Below are 21,974 nucleotides of genomic sequence, written 5' to 3'. Positions count from 1 at the left end.
GATGATAAGCACTAATCGCACTAAGATGAACCCTTACTGAGTTGGTTTTGAGGCCAGACTCTAAGTGTAGAAGGTATTCAAGCAGGGTCCGTGTAGGACAAGAAAGAGGATCTAGGGCCTTGCTGTCACACCAGACGGCAAACCTCCTCCGTTTGAAAAAGTAACACTTCTTCGTGGAATCTTTTCTGGAAGCAAGCAAGACTCGGTAGACACCCTCTGAAAGACCCAATGAGGCGAATTCTAAGCTGTCAACATCCAGGCCGTGAGAGCCAGAGACTGGAGGCTGGGATGTAGAAGCGACCCCTCGTTCTGAGTGATGAGGGTTGGAAAACAGTCCAATCTTCACGGTTCTTCAGCAGACAACTCCAGAAGAAGAGGGAACCAGATCTGGGGTGCAATCAGGATCATGGTCCCGCAGTCTTGTTTCAGCAAAGTCTTCCCTACTAGAGGTATGGGAGGATATGCATACAGAAGGCCTGTCCCCCAATGTAAGGAGAAAGGCATCTGACGCTAGTCTGTCGTGGGCCTGAAGCCTGGAACAGAACTGAGGGACCTTGTGTTTGATCTGAGTGGCAAAAAGATCCACCGAGGGGGTGCCCCATGCTCGGAAGATCTTGCGGACTATGCCCATGTTCAGAGACCACTCGTGATGTTGCATAATCCTGCTCAACCTGTCAGCCAGACTGTTGTTTATGCCTGCCAGATAAGTGGCTTAGAGAAACATGCTGTGATGACGAGCCCAAAGCCACATCTGGACGGCTTCCTGACAGAGGGTGAGATCCTGTGCCCCCCTGCTTGTTGGTGTAAAACATGGCAACCTGATTGTCTGTCTGAATTAAGATCACTTAGTTGGACAGCCGATCTCTGAAAGCCTTTAGAGCGTTCCAGATTGCTCTTAATTCCAGGAGGTTGATCTGCAGACCTCTTTGCTGAAAGGACCAGGCTCCCTGAGTGTGGAGCCCATCTACATGAGCTCCCTACCCCAGGAGAGATGCATCCATCGTCAGCACTTTTCGTGGCTGAGGAATTTGGAATGGTCGCCCCATGGTCAAATTGAATCGAATCGTCCACCATTGAAAAGAACTCCGAAAGTCGATGGACAGTTGGATTACATCCTCTACATCCCCCGCAGCTTGAAACCACTGGGAAGCTAGGGTCCATTGAGCTGATCTCATATGTAGACGTGCCATGGGTGTGACATGAACTGTGGAGGCAATGTGCCCTAGAAGTCTCAACATCTGCCGAGCTGTGGCCTGCTGAGATGCTCGAACCATGGACACCATGGACAGAAGGTTGTCCGCCCTTGTCTCACGAAGATAAGCTCGAGCTGTCTGAGTGTTCAGCAGGGCTCCAATGAATTCCAATTTTTGGACTGGGGTGATATGGGACTTGGGATAATTTTATGATGAACCCCAGTATCTCTAGCACCCGAATAGTCATTCGCATGGACTCCAGAACACCCTCCTTCGAGGTGCTCTTCACCAGCCAATTGTTGAGATAAGGAAACACATGCACTCCCAATCTGTGAAGCGAAGCTGTGATTACAGCTAGGCATTTGGTAAATACTCTGGGCGCAGACGCCAGGCCAAAGGGCAGTACACGATACTGAAAGTGCTGTGTTCCTATCTGAAATCGAAGATACTTCCTGTGAGCTGGAAGTATCAAGATGTGTGTGTAAGCATCCTTTAAGTCCAGAGAGCATAGCCAATTGTTTTTCTGAATCATGGGAAGAAGGGTGCCTAGGGAAACCATCTTGAACTTTTCTCTGACAAGAAATTTGTTCAGGGCCCCTAGGTCTAGGATGGGACGCATCCCCCCCTATTTTCTTTTGCACAAGGAAGTACCTGGAATAGAATCCCAGCCCTTTTTTCCCTGGTGGAACAGGTTTGACCGCTTGGGCCTGTAGAAATGTAGAGTGTTCCTCTGCAAGTACCTGCTTGTGCTGGTAGCTGTAGGACTGAGCTCCCGGTGGACAATTTGGAGGCTTGGATTCCAAATTGAGGGTGTATCCTAACTGGACAATTTGAAGAACCCACCGGTCGGAGGTTATAAGAGGCCACCTTTGGTGAAAAAACATTAACTTCCCCCCCAACCGGCAAGTTGTCCGGTATGGACAAGTTTACTGAGGCACTGCAGTGCGATATACGAAGTGCCTGTCAAGGCCTCATGAGATTCTTATTAATTGATCAGTAAATGCTCCATCAATCAATATATCAAAGAACATCCATCGATTGACCCCTGAAGAAAGCTGATATAGCCGAAACACGGACCGTGTTGGGTCCTAATAAAGGGTTTTCTGGAGCATCTTACCCTTGAGTGTGGTGACTGATCTCTTGACATTGGGCCCTCTCCACCCCTTTTCTGTTGTGTCCGATTGCTGTGGAGAGTGTGAACCCCACTTCGTTTTTCTGTGAAGGGAATAGCTGCAGCCATTTCCCAGACAAAGGAGGTGAAGGGTAGACTCTCCGGTGGAGAAAGTCTCCTTTCTAGTGGAGGGGAAGGTTCAGAAGGAATCCCATAGGACTCGTCAGAAGAAAAGTACCTGGGATCCTCCTCTTCCTCCCTCGAACGCTTATCTTCAGTATCAGACAAGACATCCCTTAGAGCAGTCTGAAACAGAGCCTGCCTCGACGCCAAGGAAGTACGTTCTCGATGGCGGTGCCGAGAAGTTGACACCGAGGAACGACGTCCTCGATGGCGGTGCCGAGAAGTTGACGCCCATCTGGACTCCGGTGAAGCTTCCTCCACTGACGTTGAAGGGGAGTCAACCTGGGTGGCAGGCGGCACCAAGGTCGGGGACCCCACCACAGGCGAAGGGCCAGATGCCACTGCAACAGACGGTACGGAAAGCGCAAGCACCCCCGACACCGAAGGAGACTGACGCAGAAATCCTTCCAGAAGCTCTGGAAGCAAGGCCCTGATGTGCTCGTCGAGCGCCGCCATCGGACAAGTCTGCGGGGTCGGTACAGGAGCCGGTGGCAGAATCTGTCGAGGCTCGGGAACAGGTACCGGGCTGCCAGAAGACCGACGCATTGGCACTGCCTGAATAGAGGGGGAGCGATCCTCTCGGCACCGACACTTCTTGGGTGCCGATTCCCTTGAAGCCCTGGAGCTCCCGGCACCATGTGTTAAAGGAGAATGATGACGGTGCTTTTTCGCCTTCGCTCAACGCCCATCATTGAGACTGTTCGGTACCGATGAGGAAGACGTGGAATCCTCACGTCTCCTCGGGCCGGGTCTGATGAAGGTCGGTCCCGGGGGCCTGCATAATAGGATGCCTCGAGACAGTTGGAGACCCACTTGACGCCTCACTGCTCCCAGCATGAGTTGATCGTTCTGCAGCCATTACCTTCGTTCCTGACGTCGATGCGTCCTCGATGTCGACGTCGAAGGAATGGACAGAGCCCCAAAAAGCTTCTCTCGTTGGGCTTCTCGAGACGCTTGGGTCCGTTTCTTCATGCGAAGACACAGACTGCAAGCGGCTGGGCTATGGTTGGGCCCAAGGCACTGGATACACCAAGCATGGGTATCGGTACCCGAGATAGTCCAGTTGCACCAAGTACAACATTTGAAGCCGCTGGGTGTCTTCGATGACATGGAAGGAAAAACGGCTTCGGCGAAATTAAACGACGCGATCGTGCCAAAAAAATTAAAGGGCACAAAAGGGTGACAACCCGACCACGCTGCCTAAGGCCAGCTGTGTCAAAAAGAAAGAAAACTTAGAAAGTGCCAAAAACTAAGAAAAAATACCGCGTTTTTTCTTTTTTTTAAAGAACAAATAACGATAGAAATAAAACAAGAAATATAAAAGAATTGTCAAGACTCTCTTTCCTGGGCCAGCAAAGCGAACAGGGAAAAAAGCTCTTCACCTCACAGCGGACAAGAAAAACTGAGCGGGAACGCTCATGTGACGGGCGGGGGGGAGTCTGCGCTATGCGCAGTGCGTGTGGTTCGCACGCCAGAAGGCTCTGGCAAAACTTTTTAAATTTGCTTTGAAAACTTTGCCGTTTTCCTTTGGCCGCCGTGGACGCCGACCCCACATGTGAGAACAAACAGCCTGATTGTCTTCGGAGAACATGTTATTACATTTTACGAGTTTTCATCCTTATTCTTTAAGAAGAGTTTGCCTGTCAAGTGAATTTATCTGAATCCATAGGATTTGTTCCATGGAAGCGTAATTTGATGGTACATGCTAGAGAGCTATAGCAGTGTTTTGCAGAGTGGGGTATCCTCATTCTGCTATCAAGAAGGCTTATTGTAGGGCGAAATTTTCACCAAGGGATGTCTTATTGGCTTATCAAGCCACTTGTCAGTCAACTAGAATAGTGGTGTATTTTTGTATATGACCCACATTTCCTTTGTTTTGGCATGTACTCTGTGCATTCGTGCTTTGATGAGGTACCTCTGATAGCATATCAGAGAGGCAAAGCAGTGGGGGGATTCTCACTTATAAAAGACTTGATTATGAGGCCAATCAAACGTCTGTTGTGGGCCAGGTTGAATGTGGGAAATGCAAATTGTGCACCATGGCTTTAACAGGATCCTCAATCAGGGCAGGCAGTTTACAGGGTGGGACAATAGCAACTGTGAATCAGGTCATGTCATTTATGCCATAACATGGTCTTTGGTTATCTAGAGTGCACTTTGCGCCAGATTAAACCGCTTGACAGAACACAAATCAAGAATTACATGCAAGTACTACAAACCCAGTTTAGTTGCCCATTAGGAGACAAGTGACATCATTGGACTTAAATGTGGAGGCGGGTGTCAGAGAAAATACACATGGGAGTAGAAAGGGGTAACATAGATGCTTTGTTATATTTGAAAGAGGAAAGATGGATTTTTTACATTGGATATGGTACTCTGAGGGGGCTTAACTTGGACCTTCATTGAACATCTCTCTTATAATATGCTGTTGGTGCTGATTGGTGGGTGATGACATTCCGCTGGGTGTGGGCCTTTTAAATAGTTGATGGCGTTAGGTCACAATTTTAAGAGATAGAGGAGCTCTGGTATGAAGCAGCGTATTTATAACTGGGTTATTATGATTTAGAATGTTAAGATTTTTGTATATGTTATCTTTTAGGGTCTCTGTCCTGAAGCAGCATTGGCAAAACGTGGCCATGTTGACGCAGGCCTTGATACTTTTATAAGTCAGGTTGGGAATGCGAATTAAAGTTTTGTGAAGAAATATCATGTACTGAAGTGTTTTATGAACAAGAGTTGTGTGCTGGGATGTGACAAGTGTGTGTTGAGTGCCCCCACTTACTAAGGATTGGACTATTTGAATTTAACACAGCAAAATGGCATAATGAAGGACATGCTAAAATGTTTTGTGTTAGTATGTCAACTGTGCATGCTGTTTTATTTTTTTAAAAAACTTTTGGGAGGGGGTGTGTTTGGGGGCAGAGAATGGGCAAGGATACGCTGTACCCAGTGTACCTTAATGTAACTCATCTTGAGCTACTATGAAAAAGGTGTGAGCAAATCCAAAATAAAAATAATAAAAATAATCAGCTAACATGCTACATTACTGCTGTGCTAACTGGTTAGTGCATCCATAATGCAGGAGCCCTTAGCGCCTGCTAAATAGGGGAGGTAAGTGCTCCCTTGGTAATTTTTTATAATTGCTGTGGGCTAAAGCACACAACCATGTAGTCAATAAATAGAAAAAAAGCCCTTTTGATGGCTGCGCTAGAAATGATTTAGCACATGGAAAAGGCTCACATTAAGACACACTAAATCCATTTCTTAAATGCAGCTTAGTAAAAGGACCCCTAAATAAATAACAGGCAAATAATGACATACAAACTTTCAAAGCACTAGAAAATTGCATGAACTCATGCCCTAGAGACTTATACAGAGCTTGATTTCACCATGAAACTGTACAGGAATTCAGAACCATGTTACATAGTTAATGGTATATGGGAGTTATAAAGCTCTGTAATTTTGCAGCATTGTCCTCTTGTTACACCCTTTATTGCCGTATCATTAAGGTGTAGTATTGCAGGTGGGTTAAAAAAAAAACTTGGATTGCTTTAACATGCTTTTATTGTGTTCTGCTTTCTTTTTTCATAATAGTGTCTATGTGTATGAAAAGTTTGCAATGCGATGGCTTTTTGTGCAAAAATGAGAACTTCAAAAAAAAGTGAACTAAAAGCAGAGGCTCCACGACAAGGATTGGAGATAGTGTTTTACTTAGTTGAGCTTTCTCCTATTCACCACACGAGTGGAGAGTACACAGCAGAAGACCTGTGCATCCAGGCTGCTCTTAAGTGCAGTGAGTATCAAGTTTTTGTTGATTTTGAAAATATGTTTAGTATGATTGCAGAGCTGTTCTAGTTGAAAGCATAATAATAAAGAAAGGTCATAATCAAAGTAAAGATACCTTTTGTACTGGATTAATGAAATACATTTCTTGACTGTCTTTTGGGAGCTGACACGACCTAACTTCTGAAAGCTAGTCAAATGTACCATTAACTTTTTATGCTTATACTTTGAAATTTTGTTTCTATAAAGTGTATTAGCAACTGAATCACATTGAACCATATTGTAAATGTGATTCCTGATTCTTTATATGAAACTTCTAAATATAAAAATATGAAACTTCTTAATATAAAAATATCAAGGGTAGGCTTATTAAAATGCACAGATCTGTTAGCATGCATTATTAATAGAAAGTAGTGCTGCCTGATTCGGCGGCAAAGTTTTCAATTCATTCATATGAATCGATTTTTCAATTTGATACAGTTCTATAAGGCTGCTTATCAAATAGAAAACAAAATTCATTTTCCTACGTTTGTCTGGACTTCTAATTTTTGTAATCATGTGGGTCCCAGTCTCTGGTTTCCACTTTCTTCTGTCTTCTCAACTCTTTTGCCAGGGTCTCCTGGTACATTTAGCATTTCTTCTCAGTCCATGTCCACCATTCAACTCCCCTCTGTGTCCCTGCCCCTATTTTCCTGCCATGTTGAGCATTTCCCCTCTCTGTATCTTTATTTTTGCCCTGTCCAGCAGCACCCTTCTGTGACCCTATCCCCCTTCTCCATGCCCCCCTATCCCTCATGTTTAGCTTCTCTCCCCTTATTCCTCCTTCCCTTCTGTCCTCTCACTCCTCTTGTCCTTCCTCCACCAGGACCAGCATCTCCCTTCTCTCTTGTCCTCCCCTCCCCCCTTCCATCCAGTGTCTGCCCTTCTTCTCTGCTTCCTTTCCATCCGGCATCTGCCCTCTCTGTCTCTTCAGTCCCCACCTTTTCCATCCAGTGTCTGTCCCCCCTGCCGCTGCTGCTGTTACTTCTCCAGATGAGCAGCAGTGGTGGAAAAAGAAGCTATGGACCATGGGGCCAGACTCTCCATTGGTGTGGCTGCCAGTCCCGCCCCCTTGAACGTCACTTCCTGTTCCAGGACAGAGCTGGCAGCCTGTGCGAATACGGTCTGGCTCTGCAGTGAGTACCTTCTTTTATTGCTGCTGCTGCAGCAGCGGCTTGGGTGACAGGCAGGAGAGTAGTGAGGGAAGTCCCAGTTTTCCCCAATTGAGGTTCATTCGAATCGATTCACACAAAGGAATCGGTGGATTGATTTGAAGCACAAATCGGACAGCACTAGTAGAAAAATCCCACTACATAAAATGGGATCTTTAATGAACTAATATTAATTGACATTTTATTTATGATAATGCAGTAGTTCTCTAGTTCATCTAGCCCCAAGCATTGAGATTTTCATTTTTAATTTATGATTAAATGCACAAGATACCACATCTGTCCTTCAAATGCCATGTCACTAAAATTCTCTCTTTGTAGGCTTCCTATGTCTCTTAGAGGGTGATTTTATTATAACAGGGCAGCTTGGTTAAAGGCCAAGTAAACACCTGCTTAGTTGTTTTATCAAGACACTGCTCCTGGTTTGCTGTTTTATAAGAACCATTTCATTTGCATATATTGCTGCATAAGCACAAAAAATGACTTTAAAAAGTTACCCTCTACTAGGAAAAGATTAAAAGGGGCTATCACTGCATTTTATAATTACTTGAGAGGGAATTTTACAAATACAACTTTAATATCAGCCTGTTAAAGTTTAAGATCCTACTTAATTGTTAGGATTTCATTTTGGAATTCCATTAACTCAAGTTTTACTGTTGACATGAAATTGCAGGAGTTGGTTGCTCAGCAAACTCTCTGGTTCCTTTGCTCCAGCATATTTTCATGATTGTTGTATACAATTCACTAGTCCTCAGTATCATAAATGTACATCAGCATCCTCTGCTATCAAGTGATGCTGTTGGCTTAGTTGGTGGGAAAACAGAGCCTTGATTTGTGCCATGAAGGAGGGAAATTATCAGCATGCGCTACTGTTTAACTTGGGTTATTAGTAACTAGGTCTCATTGCATAAAATCAATATCACCTTGTAATTGTTCATACTTCTATTAGTTCATACCAGAATCGGCTAACGCCGTTTACGGTACTATGTAAGCCACATTGAGCCTGCAAAAAGGTGGGAAAATGTGGGATACAAATGTACCAAATAAAAATAGATTGGGAAAGGGATTTGAGGAAGCTCTAAATGAGCAACAATGGGGAATTTATAGAAGAGGGGTTAAAGATATCTATTTGAGTTTTGATCAGAGAAAATTCATATGAAGTCTTAACCTTGTGCTGGCATGACTGTGAATGAAAAAAGATAATTTTGTACATATCTGGTGGACATGCCTGAAAATACAAACCTTTTGTTAAGGAGTGCTAAAAGCTGTAAATGAAGGGGTGGGGGTAGTAATGAAATTCAAGAATGTGTCTCATGGGTTTATTCAAATGGAGGAGGGGTAAAGTGGAAAGAAAGAAGAGAAATCATGTTGGCACTGTATGAAATTGCAGCAAAGTGGAAGCAGAGGGAGTGATCCACTAAAGGATTGGAAAGAGTGACTAAGAGGCATATTTTCAAAGCAGTTAGAACTTCAAAGTTACATAGAGGTGTATTTTCAAAGCACTTAGGCTTCCAAAGTTGCATAGTAGTCTGTGGAACTTTGTAAGTCCAAGCTCTTTGAAAATGAGCCCCTAAAAGGCCGATGATCAAAACTCAGGTGCTATTCTGAATAGTTCCATAAAAATACCACTGGACCAGTGCAGAACAACACCCTAATGCTTAAAGGTAATGAGATGCAAATTTAGGCGCACTCATAGCTTTTTAAACATTTATTTTTCTTAATTTTTTTTATTTCAATCGAGGCATAACAAGTTCAACATATGAAAATACAGCAAAGAAAAATACAATATCAACATTGAACATCAGCAAACATGAAGATTTTTGTGGGTTTTAAGAAACAAAAAAACAAAAAACAAAAGAAAAGGAAGAAAATAGCCTAGTCCAAATGATTATAGCTTATCCTTCAAGGGTCCCCAAATCTTTGTCCACTTAGAAAGGGTCCTACGCTGAACAGCAGTAAGATATTCCATATCGTAAATATAACACAACTTAAATAACCATCTACTCACTGATGGTATCTCTGAAGACTTTCAGGTGTTATGATTCTACTGGGACTTGCTCCTGATTGGCTATGTCAGGGATTGGGCTGACGTCTTAGGCAGCAGACGTCAGACTTCAGACCCTATTTAAACTTACCTCTCCCTACTTGGGACGCTCTAGCATTATCCCTTGCAGCTGTGAGCTCTCGTCCTGCTTAGCCTGTGCTCGTGGCACAGGGTGTATTCTCTGTAGTTTGCTTGCGCTTCCCCTTGTCTGTAGTTTCTGTCTGTGCTGGCTGTAGCTAGTTTTTCCCCTGATTACTTCACTGCAATGCAGCTGTGTCTGTTGTCTCTTCTCTGCTTTGCCTCTCTTCCCGGCTGTGGTGTTGACTTGTCCTTGGTATGCTCGTTCCTTCTTTTAGTCTTCCCTCTAGCCTGCTTTAACCCTTTGTGCGCAGTGTTTAGTATTTGGCTCTTGTGAGCCCTGCCTCTGTAAATCAGCCTTTCTCTGTAGTCTGCTTTAACCCTGTACTCTTGTGAGCCCTGCTTCTTTCCTGTCCTTATATTCGAAAGCAGCTTTTCTCTATAGTCTGCTTTTGCTCGTTTGTTATTTGGTTCCTGTGAGCTTTAGCCCTTTTCCTGTCTTTGTATTTGAAGGCGATCTTTCCCTGTGGTCTGCTTTTACTCTTGTGTGCTCTGGGGGGGGGGGGGGCTTGCCCTTCTCCGCCTGGTGGATTCTAGCAGCCCCTTTCTTCTGTTTGTCTTTTCCTTGTTGGCCATTTCTGTGGAGCTTCACTCCTTTAGGTTCCGTGAGTCTAGTAGTGTCCTGCTCTGACCCTGCCTTACCTTCACCCCTATGGGTACTGCTTACCGCAACCTGGGTTACTGTGTAGCCTTTGTATTCTCTTCTTCTGGTTGTTGTCTGTATCTGCCAGTTTGGTCTGACATTTTTCCCTTTGTATCAGTGCCCGGTGCTGTGTGCGCTGCCTGAGCTCCAGTCCCTTTTGGCACCTCACGTTGTTCTTTTTCCCTTCGCTACTGTATGATTGGGTTCCAGTTCGTCCTTGCGGCCCGTACACTATGACTCTGTACAAGTGGGTTCCCGATCGGCCTTGGCCCACATGAGTGGTCTCTTTCCCTTTTCTGGTGGTGCTTGCTGATTTCCCTGAGTGTGTTGGGCTTCGCGGCCCATGTTACTGCATTGTGTCTGGTCTACCCTAGGCCTCAGTCAAGGTCCTTCTTAGGCTTCGTCCTAGGCACAAGGGTTTATGATCAATCTAACACCAGGAAACTCAAGAACCAACTGAACAGCACTGACACAGAAATGCATCAATGCTGCTCTAGCAGAGGGATACACAGGAATAGCTTTGAGTAGAAAGATTCAAGGGTACCAAGGAATCAAAAAAACAGTGAACAGTTTGATGCGAAAGCGGACTCCCAAAAGGGGCGCATTCATAGCTTTGAGCATTAGGGAGTTCTGCAGGAGGATTGAGCTTGGCGCACGTGCAGAAGAGTTCAGTGGTAAACTCGGCTCCAGTTCGCATGCGTCTGGTAAAACCCGAACGTGAAGCACACCTTGGCATCTGTTTTCTTCAGCCTAGAGTTCCAGAGCTTAACTATTTGTTGAGTGAAAAAAATATTTCCTCCTATTTGTTCTAAAAGTATTTTCATGTAACTTCCTCGAGTGTCCCCAGTTTTTGTACTTTTTGAAAGAAGAAAAAACAAACTACGATTCACTTTTACTCGTTCTACACCACTCAGGATTTTATAGACCTCAGTCATATCTCCCCTCATCCGTCTCTTTTCCAAGCTGAAGAGTCCTAACTTCTTTAACCTTTCCTCATACGAGAAGAGTTCCATACCCTTTATGAGAGAAGAAAAATTCAGTTTAGGGGGGTGTGAGCCATCAAGTTGAGCTTTTATGCAAGTTAGAACGAAGAAGTGGGTCTTAAGGGGCAGCTTTGAACTTAGAGTAAGAGGATTCTAAGTGGAACTGAGAGGAGAGTGTTCCAGAGTTTGGGGGTCTGTGCAACTGAGGATGGTCGATTTTGAGTTATGGGGGTGCAGATGGAATAAGTAAATGATTGATATAGTCCAAGGAATTGGTGAAATGACTCTGATGAGAATTTTAAATTTAATAGCAGAATTGGGTAACCAGCTTTTTTTACTCAGGCTACCCTTAGATTAGATCTGCACTGATGTGTTTTTGTTTTAGTGCAGCTTGTCTGGTCATAGCAGCTTCGTGGAAGGATCCAGGTATACCTTCAGTGCGTAAATGGCTCTGTAAGCTGCGATATATCTACAATATGGAATATCTCACTGCAGTTTGGCATCATTCACTGCCTAAGTGGACTAAGATATGGGGGCCTTAGCAGGAGAAAATGTGATTTATTTATCCTCTGAGCCATGGATTGGTTATTTGAGTTATCCCAATGCTATTCCGTTCTCTACAGTGGTGGATGGTTCCCCAGAATCTCACATGGGGACTTCCCTTCCAGCACCCTGCACATCACAAAGTCCTCGCCACAGATTCCTCCATGGTAGGCTGAGGTGCTCATCTCAATGGTTTCCATACACAGGGCTCTTGGTCCCTACGCAAAATTTTCCAGGACCACATCCTCTATCAGATAGTTCTCATTTGCACGATCATCCAAGTTGTGATGTATTACCTGAACAAACAAGGGTGAATAAGTTCATACCAACTCTGTTGACAAGCAATTCAGATATGGGGCAGCTTCTCTATAAGAGCTGTTTATCTAGTCAGCAAACATAATGTTGTGGCAGACAAATTGAACAGAGTTCAGCTAACAGAATACTTAAATCTACATAATATACTACACTATTCTCAGTCGGGATTTCATTCATCATTTAGTACTGAAACAGTTATTGGCTCTTTAATAACATTCGCTCTTTACTTAGTGAAGAAAAATGGGCACTTCTTCAATTTGATCTTTCTTGTGCCTTCGACCTCGTTGACCACTATTTTGTTGATGATCCTCGAGGAACTTGGAATAGCAGGGCAAGTGTATAGTTGGTTCCAAGGTTTCTTACCAATAGATCTTATAGCGTTCAGATGAATACAAGTTTTTCAGACAGTTGGAAAAATCCATGTGTGATGTCTCAGTGCTCACCACTGTCCTCATTACTCTTTTTAATATTTTTAAAATCTACTTTAGGACTAGAATTTGAGAAAATGTTTTTTATGACTTAAGGCCCTGTTAGTAAGGTGCGCTAGCATTTTTAGCGAGCGCTAAAAACGAGTGCACGCTAATGCTAGAGACACCCATAGGAATATATGGGTGTCTTTAGCATTAGCGTGCCTAATTTTTAGCGCTCGCTAAAAACACTGGCTTACTAAACAGGGCCCTTAGTTATGCAGATGTCATTTCAGTTTTAATTCTTTTTTTTTTTTTTTTTAAGTTTAATTTCTTTTATTAATTTTTGATACAGATACCATCAAGAGCTCACAACGTAACAACAAGTAACATTTTACAAAGTAAGGCAATACCGGAGCTCACATGTTAGAAGCAGCAATCTACATTCAGAATCAAATTAAGTGAAAACAAGAGAGAGGGAGGAAAGAGGAAAAGAAGAGAGAAAGGGGAGGGGGGGGGGCTGGAGAATACAAATCAAAGTATAAAGCATGCACATGCAAAAAAAAACATCAAATTTAGTACTTATCATTGTTTCTCAGAAATGGAACTATCTATGGTTCAGAAAGAGTTAAAATTGGTAGAAACTTTGATGTACAAACATAAGCTGAAGCTAAGTACAAAGTTTTTATGTTTTGAAAACAAATCCAATTTGGCTTTATCTATCTATCTCTATTAATCAAACAGAATACAAACTGTTATGATCTATTAAAATTTTAGGATTTGATACATACAAGATGTTAACTCTAGAGCCACAAATACATTTTCTAATAAGGAAAACTATTCTGTTCCTTAGAAAACTTCGGTAAATATGCAAATTCTTTAAAAAAAACAACTTAAATTCTAGTACAAATGATATTGAGCCACTTGACTACTACAATATTGCATATCTAGGATGCACAGAATAGATATTTTATCAGATTTTTTCAAAGAGAAAAATCAATTGAAGGGCCACATTTTGTATAGTTTGAAGGTTTTTTTTTTAGTAACTGTTTTTGGCTTCCCATAGAGGCGAGAATTCTGTTTAAATTATTGTGTTTCCTTTTATAAAGCTCTCCATGATCTTGTGCTAACTTACTTTCATGAACATTTTAAATTAACAGAATGCACCAAGAATTATAGGAGAAGGAATTACATTTTTTTTAATCTTCAGAAGGTATAAAATGATTAAATTATTTGAACACCAACTTGCCTTTCAAGCTGCAAAATTAGGCAAGGAGATTTCTGTCATACTTATGACACTTACCTTTTATAAGGAATTTAGGTGAAATATGAAGACGTTTCTTTTTAAGAAATGTTTTATCTTCCGTGTTATAATGTTGTTCTTAGTTCTTTAGTATATGTGAATCACTTACTGTCATTATGGATTGTAAGACACTAGTAAAAAAGGCCCGTTTCTGACACACATGAAACGGGCGCTAGCAAGGTTTTCCTCGGAGTGTGTATGTTTGAGAGAGAGAGAGAGAGAGAGAGTGTGTGTGAGAGTGACTGTGTGAGAGAGAGAGTGAATTTGCAAGTGTGTGTGTGTGAATATGAGTGTGTGCCATGGCCCCCCCTCCCCACCCCACCCCCACGTCAGCACCCAAACAACTTAAGACCACCAGAGTTGTGCACTCAACCACAGTTTTCTTCAAAAGTCCTCACAGCACTAAACCTCTTCCCACATACACCTGGCTGTGCCGCAACTGCAACATTCTTGTTGAAACTGCACACAACCGGGCGTTCCCTTCCAGTGATTGGTCTTTACGAACACGGAAGTACGTGACTCATTTCAGGAGATGGATACAGCAGGAGCACGAATGCTTCAAGGCTTCACTTTCTCAGCTTCAGAACGTTGGAGGTGCATTTTATTATATAGGATAAGAACATAAAGCATTGCCATATTGGGACAGACTGAAGGTCTGTCAGGCCCAGTATCCTGTTTCCAACAGTGGCCAATCCAGATCACAAGTACCTGGCAAGATCCCAGAACAGTAAAACAGATTTCTTGTTGCTTATCTCTGTAACAATGCCTATGTTGATAAGTAAGATTGATTGTAAGTGGTATTGTTACAATTCTTTACCGTTCTAAAAGAAGAATTGTTGAAAGTTGACTTGTTATGTGCTTAAAAATCTCAAATATTTGAAGGATTAAAAAAAAAAAATTTACCCTCTACATCAGGGATCAACAGTTTCTTAGGATCTAGGAGCCAGCCTAAAAATCTAGGTGCCAGATTTGTAACAACTGGAACTTTTATTCATTTATGCACATTTATAAATTGCACATTCATAATGTGCTGAAGATGATGCACAGCAAATTATTTAATACAGTAGCAGGGAAGGAGCAAATAGGAGGTAACTGGGTCTGGCAATGGAGAGAGACCTGCTGTGGTTGGTGGGGCATTGGGAGAGAAGCCAAAGCTACAGCTACTAAGAGTGTGTGGGATGGTGCACCCACCCACTTACCTATCCCCAAAAGCTGCTGCTTTAGCCTCTCTCTGTTGCCCACTTGCCCCCAGCAGCTGCAGTTTTAACCCATTCCCACTGCTTGTCCCATCCACTCCCAGCAAACACAGCCACTCTTCATCACCTACCCAGCCACCTCAGTAGCAGCCTTGGCTCACATCCCCATCTACAACAGTAGCCCTTTGAATCTCTCCTCTACCTCCCCCCCCCCCCCCCAAACAGTAGCTTCTGTCAATTCCCATTCCCACCCCCACCCCCTTCACAAAAAATACCTGAATTCTTAAAAAAATGTAAACTTATCCTACCCAAAGGGCTGCTGGAGAATCGCCTCCAGAACAACAATGCTCCTTAAGGGCTTCTTCTGCAGTTGCTGTCACTTCAAGTATCCTCCTGATCAAGGTGGCTCCAGTGTAGGCTGCCTCTCCAGGGTGGGGTGGATACCCACAAATTATTTTCTTTCTGCCTCCCCTCAGCACACACCCCTTTCTCAGTACTGCTCTCCAGCTTTTTAAGTTCTGCTCCTGCACCCTAGCACACTGACTCCAGTGTGCTCGCTCTCTCCTCCCTACAGCAGTACAGAATCCCAGTTCTTGCCCCGTCCCTACAGTACACCCTAATGTTATGACAAACTAAAATTAAAGTTTTGAAGTCATCTTAGTAAGACCAACACACAGCCCTTCCACTGCAAAACGCTAAGCATAAACTCATGTTCTTATAGTACGGTAAGGTTCCGAGTGTGTTTCTGCATAAGAATAGCCATACTGGGTCAGACCAATGGTCCATCTAGCCCAGTATCCTGATTTCAGCTGTGGCCAATCCGGGTCACAAGTACATGGCAGAAATCCAAATAGTAGCAACATTCCATGCTACCAATTCCAGATCAAGCAGTGGAATTGGTAGTATGGAATCAAGCATGTCTGTCTCAGTAGCAGATTATGGACTTTTCCTCCAGGAACTTATCCAAACTTGTTACTACATCCTCTGGCAGTGAGTTCCAGAGCTTAACTATTTGTTGAGTGAAAAAGTATTTCCTCTTGTTTTAAAAGTATTTCCATGTAACTTCATTGAGTGTCCCCTAGTCTTTGTACTTTTTGAAAGAGTAAAAATCAATTCACTTTTACTCATTCTGCACCACTCAGGACTTTTTAGACCTGAATCATATCTCCCCTCAGCCATTTCTTTTCCAAGCTGAAGAGCCCTAACCTCTTTAGCCTTTCCTAAAAAGGCAACATTGGTATTATAGGCATGGCATGATATTTGCAATCTACTATCTTTTGAGAAAATAGAACAGGACTCTTATAAATCTCTACACAGAAACTGCATGCTAGCTAGCAGAAAACCGCACCTTGCTCACGTATGCAAAACAGACCCTCAACAAATATGAAACAAGGAACCACAGACCAGCAACAGAGATATGAAGGCAAAAAACTGAGCTGGAAACCTCAAGGAGTCAGACTGTGCATATACAGCAATACTAGAGAGAAAAATAGAGATGCACATTTCCCAAAGCTGACATGGACCAATTGATAAATTCAAAATATTTTTTCTACCTTTGTAGTCTGAGTATTTTATTTTTACATTTGATTTGGTCTATGTCTTCTGCTTTTCTCCATTTTTCCTGCCTTCCCAGAGTCTCCTGTTTATTTGACCTTTCTTCTTTTCTGTGTCTGCCATCTATCTTCTCTGTGTCCCTATCTGTGCTGTCCAGCACCTCTCATCTGTGTCCCTTTCCTATCCTCCCCTTATATTGAGCATTGCCTCTGTGTCTCTATCCCACCCATTTCCCCAACATTGTCCTGTGTCCTTGTCTCTGTTCTTACTCCATGCCCAGCATATCTTGTCTGTGCTCTGTCCCTTCCCTTTCCCCCCACTCATGGTCTGGCATAACTCTCTCGAGGCCCCCCCCCCCCCCTTTCCAGGATCTAGCACATCTCCCTCCAGTCCCCTTCACTCCTTCCAGGATCCAGCACTTCTCCCTCCAGCCCCTTCCCTTCTTTCCAGGTCCTCTAACCTTGTCTCGATGGCTGGTGGCAGCGATTAAGGCAAGCTGCTCTGGCCGACATTGAGGCCTTCTCTCTGCTAGGTCCTGCTTTCTGTGAGAGAACTTTTCACATCTGTGAAGGCCAGACCTGAAAGAGGGAAGCTTCCCCCCCCCCCCCCCCCCCACCTCCGGGTGCAGGCCAGAACAGCATGTTTAATCGCTGCTGCTAGCCATCGAGACAAGGTTAGACCCAGGAGGAGGGGGTGGGTGGGATTCGGGAGAATTGAGGTGGAGAGGAGACACAGGCTGGATCCAGACGATGGAGAGAGGAGGACTGTGGCAGAGATCTTCAGGGTGCAAATCTAAGGCACCAGGTCTGATTTTTTAGGCGCTATGGCAACTTGGTGCCTGGGGTTTGTCAAGCCCTGCTCTAGATCTAGTTGAAATGTCTTCATTTTGATCAAGGTTTATTTCATCAGTATGATAACCAAAATACAAGCGAGGGCAATGGGACTTTTTAGATTTCTTGTTAGTGCTTTTGTATTGTAGAAAAAAAAAACATGAGAAACAACTCCACTAAATATCATACAAAATATAGGAAGCCAAAACATATCAAGTCTCTCAAAAAAATTCTCCTTTTAGGTATTTACAAAAAAAAAAAAGCTCATAATTTAGAACATGGCAGAATCACTGACAAAAACCCATCCGACATTTATTCTTTAAGTGATGCACGAAACATAAGCTATTAATACTGCGATGTCCACAAAATCACTTCAGATGTACTTAATCATCTGTTTGAAAATATGTTATACCTCCCTTAATCAGCAAAGCAGACTTCCACTCGATAGTTTTGTGGATGTCACATATATTAATAATATAGTATATGTTTAGTGCACCAATTCTTTGAGTGCACACTGGAGGCTATTCAAATCACCTATCTGGGGCTAAGGGGCATATTCAGTGTTACTTAACCAGATAGTGCTGCTGAAAATGCCCAGTTAGTACCCAAGCCGAAACTGGCATTTTTGGGGGCGTTGTGGGAGCAGTCTTATCTTTATAGTCAGTGAAGGACTGAATATCACACTTAGGGCCCCGTTTACTAAGGTACGCTATAGTGTTTTTAACGCATGCTAAAAATTAGCATGTGCTAATCGTGTAGAAGCCCATAGGAATATTATGGGCATCTACACGGTTAGCGCGCGCTAATGCTTAATGAGTGCTAAAAATGCTAACGCCTCTAGCGTGACTTAGTAAACAGAACCCTTAATCGGCTATGTTTTCCCAACTCGTACCCAGAAATTCAATGCTGGAGCCTGGTCATGGCATTGAGCCCCGGACCTGTCAAACTACATCTGTGGGAGGATTCCTCCCACAGAAGTACCCTGATGATCGAAACGAATAGCTCATAAATGTGCATTCTATTAGCTTTGATCATGGGGCGCTATTGCCTTTCACTCTTCTGGCTCTAATTTTACAGAGCTATTTGGAACAGCGTAGGGTTTTTGATCATCGGCTCATAAGAGCCTAGACACATTCATTATTTTATTTGTCATTTAAACATATCTTTATAAAAGTTTCTATCATATTGAGATTCTTTAGATTTATTTTGGTCAAATTGTGCAGGTTTTCAGCACAGAAGTATATATAACTCTTTGTGAATGCAGAATTCTGAAACTCCTTCTTTCTGCTACAGACATCAGTTTTCCTTCAGTGATGGGAGTGTGGTGTATTTTGATGATAATCACCCAAGAAATTGTTCAAATATGAAAGAGCAAACACAGCTTTATTAAAACCAAATGCCCAAAGTGGCCACAGTTCACCTCCCAGAGGCTGTGTCAGGAGCTTAACTTTCCAGTACAAGAATATACACAAAAGCAAATGTAAATAAAAAAAATAAAACTACTCCAAATCATAAAAATATATATTAAATTATCCATAAATTAATAAAGTAGTAAAATCTTATACTAATACAATAGTTAAAAAGGAAAACAAATGCAGATAAATCTACTTACAAATACTATCACATAAAATTAATGTAGTAACCACAATTATCTTTCAAAACATACATACACAAAACTGATTTAAGCAGATATAATTATACAAAAACTTTAAAGGGACACGTATCTATCAGGGTCTTTAAAGGCACATACACCTGATAGCAACTGAAAGCAGAAATCTATAGTAAGTCAATATTTAAAAAAAAAAAAAATCAAAATTCCAATAATGAAAAGCCAGATCAACTAATAACAAAAAGCAAAAAGTGCTCACAAGGAGGCATAAGTCAAATCATAGCAGAAAAAGCCATTTACCTAACAGCTGAAAAACATGGACAGTCTCCTGTGTAGGAAAAACAACCACACTTGCTCTATACAAGCTTGTAGTATCAGTATACTTTATTATTGAATTCACAAGCTGACACAAAAATTTAACAAAAGACTGAGGAGCGCATATGCATGTGTATTCCAATCCTTTTATCAATGTCTTTTAAACTATCAACTGGGTGATTCTTATTTACTATTTACACCTGTGCTTTTACACATGGTCTTATTAAATTTTTGTTCATAGTATATATTTTTTGCTTGATATGATTTAAATTTTTATGATTTGGTTTTTAGTTTTCATTTTTGTCAGTTTAACAGTTATTTTCCCCTGACGCAGCCTTATATAGGACAGATGTGGCCACGTTGGGCACTTTTTTTTAAATCTTGTCTGCTTTAATAAATTGCTTACTACCTTATTTCTCCATATGCTTTGGGGTTTGTGTGGTCTGTTATTTATCTGCTTTGTGTGGTCAGCTCTTTATCTGCCGTGACAACAGTGAAGTGTCAGTTATGCTGGAGAATGTACTGGCTTTTCACAGCATGCTACAGAAGACTGTGGAGATGTTGCAAGCAGGGTTGGGATTTAGAGATTGCTGAATTCTCAAGCCTGTGATCTGACAGAGTTGGAGCAGGTCAAAGCTAGGCTGTGCTCAGCAGAGCCCAGCAGCACAATTAAATATGCACTATGTGTTCACTGCTGAGAGAGAGAACACTTGGTTTGAATTGGTACTATAGAAATTTTCATAAACAGAAATCCAAAAGTCAAATATTGATTCTGGAGTTGAAGAAATAGCATCACCAAACAGGAAAGAAACCCATGGTTTATCTCCACTGACCTCATTTGATCTAGGCACAGGAAAAAAAAAAAAAGATGTTAAATGCTCCCAGGTCCTAAATAGTGTGTTGTATTTTTTTAAATTGTAGTTATAAATAGTAAGTCTGATTTTTAAGCACCTGATTCTCATAACATATCTGTTTTGGTGGCCCTTTACTAAGTGAAAACATCTCTGCATGAATACAGAGAATCCCTATAAGCAGCCCCTCCAAATGACACCATGATTTACAATTTAGAATTAATTACTCAATACTTCCCCTGTGTGCATCCATATGCTGCAAAGTCGGCATGTTTGAAAAAAATGAGCGAGATCAAATAAAAATTTTACCAACAATAAAGAACAACAACGTGGATAGAGCGGCTCATGTGTTTGCTTGCTTTGTTTTGCGTGAACAGGGATGACTGACAGCTGCACGGAGGAGAGGGAAAAGTAAACTTACCTAATTGGCTTCAGCTTTTTAACGTTGCCTGTTCTGGCTCCCTGTACCACTGCCTTTCTTCAATTTTCCAGGCCACCAGCAGCGTCAGCAGGCTAAGCGCACTGCCTTTGGCAGCCCTGGAAGCTCTCCCTCTGTTGCAGCGCCCCGCCTATGCGGGACAGGAAATTGTAGCAGAGTTTTGGAAAGCTTCCGGGCTGTCGAAGGCAGTGTGCTTACCTTGCTGATGCTGCCGGCGGCCTAGAAAATTAAAGGACAGCTGTGCAGGGCAGGGAGCGGGAGGGGCAGCAAGTAGTGCCTAAACACAGGCACTTTACACCACTGCCCCAAATTATTGGTGGGTGCTTGAGCACCCACAACACCCACAGAGTCGGCGCCTGTGATTAGAGCTACTACTAGAGAGTATCTGTGAATCCGCTCAGAGACAGTGCTTTTGGTTAGGCAGTACTGAACAGTACCCAGCAATCTGCTTTGGGTATTCATTTTAACTTTTACATTCTCTCCTCAGTGGGTTGCACCTAAAAATGAAGTTATCTACAATCTGGAGCCAACTCTAAGCATGGAAGTCACCCAGCTCTGTCCCTGATTCAATCCTTCTTATCAAGGGAAAAAAAGCTGTTTCTCACCGCAATAGTTTTTCTCCATAGACAGCATGATTAATAAGGCACACAATCCCTCTCACTTTCATGGAAGTTCAGCTACTACTACTACTTGAGCTATAGAACTGATTGAAGAGATGGAAGATACTAGTGGGCACAGGGAGGGCCACACATACTCAGAATTTTACCACACATACTCAGAATTTTGTATTTTAGGTCTGCGGTTGGTGAGAGCTGTTCGTTCCCATTGCTGTCCGAGGGTGTTGCCTACTTAGTGCCTGACTTAATCTTGCTGTCTATAGAAAACAGCCATTCTTTGAGGACGAGCGGCCATATTAGTCTCTCATGTGTGTGATATCATCCACAGAGCCTTGTGAGGCAGTGCTCTCACCACGCATGTGCAGGTGCCTTCCCTCCTGAGTTGCGAGTTTGGGACCAACAGTCTTTTTTTTTTTTTTTTTCAGATTGATTTTTTTCTTCTCTCTCATTTTAACAGGTATATCTCCATTATGCCACAACTTGTTTGCCCTATATGAAGAAGGCAGAAATCTGTGTTATGCACCAAATCACATTTTTAAAATAGATGATAAGATTTCACTCAGACTGCATTATCGTATGAGGTATGTAAGAAAGTCCTGTATGCATCTAGAAAACAAAGGCTCTGCTAAGCTGTCCTACAGTTTTCTTGTAAAGTATTTTGATGTAACAATAGATGTTGCTGAATCCTTAGCAAATGTAAGATATGTCA

The 21,974-nt window shown here is 42.6% G+C and overlaps 1 protein-coding gene across 1 annotated transcript in view; it reads left to right on the top strand.

The window, feature by feature from the left end:
- JAK1 (Janus kinase 1) overlaps window positions 1-21,974 on the top strand; it is a 212,802-nt gene that overhangs the window by 80,638 nt on the left and 110,190 nt on the right. Inside the window, exons 2-3 of the mRNA XM_030207520.1 lie at window positions 6,082-6,280; window positions 21,723-21,846. Of these exons, the coding sequence (XP_030063380.1) occupies window positions 6,112-6,280; window positions 21,723-21,846 (293 nt within the window). The 5' untranslated portion in view covers window positions 6,082-6,111. The remainder of the gene's footprint in view (window positions 1-6,081; window positions 6,281-21,722; window positions 21,847-21,974) is intronic.

Source organism: Microcaecilia unicolor, chromosome 6 (assembly GCF_901765095.1).
Source record: "Microcaecilia unicolor chromosome 6, aMicUni1.1, whole genome shotgun sequence".
In the NCBI taxonomy this organism is placed as follows: domain Eukaryota; kingdom Metazoa; phylum Chordata; class Amphibia; order Gymnophiona; family Siphonopidae; genus Microcaecilia; species Microcaecilia unicolor.
The sequence above is the reverse complement of the archived record's forward strand: the minus strand, read 5'-3'. Positions and strand labels throughout refer to the sequence as shown.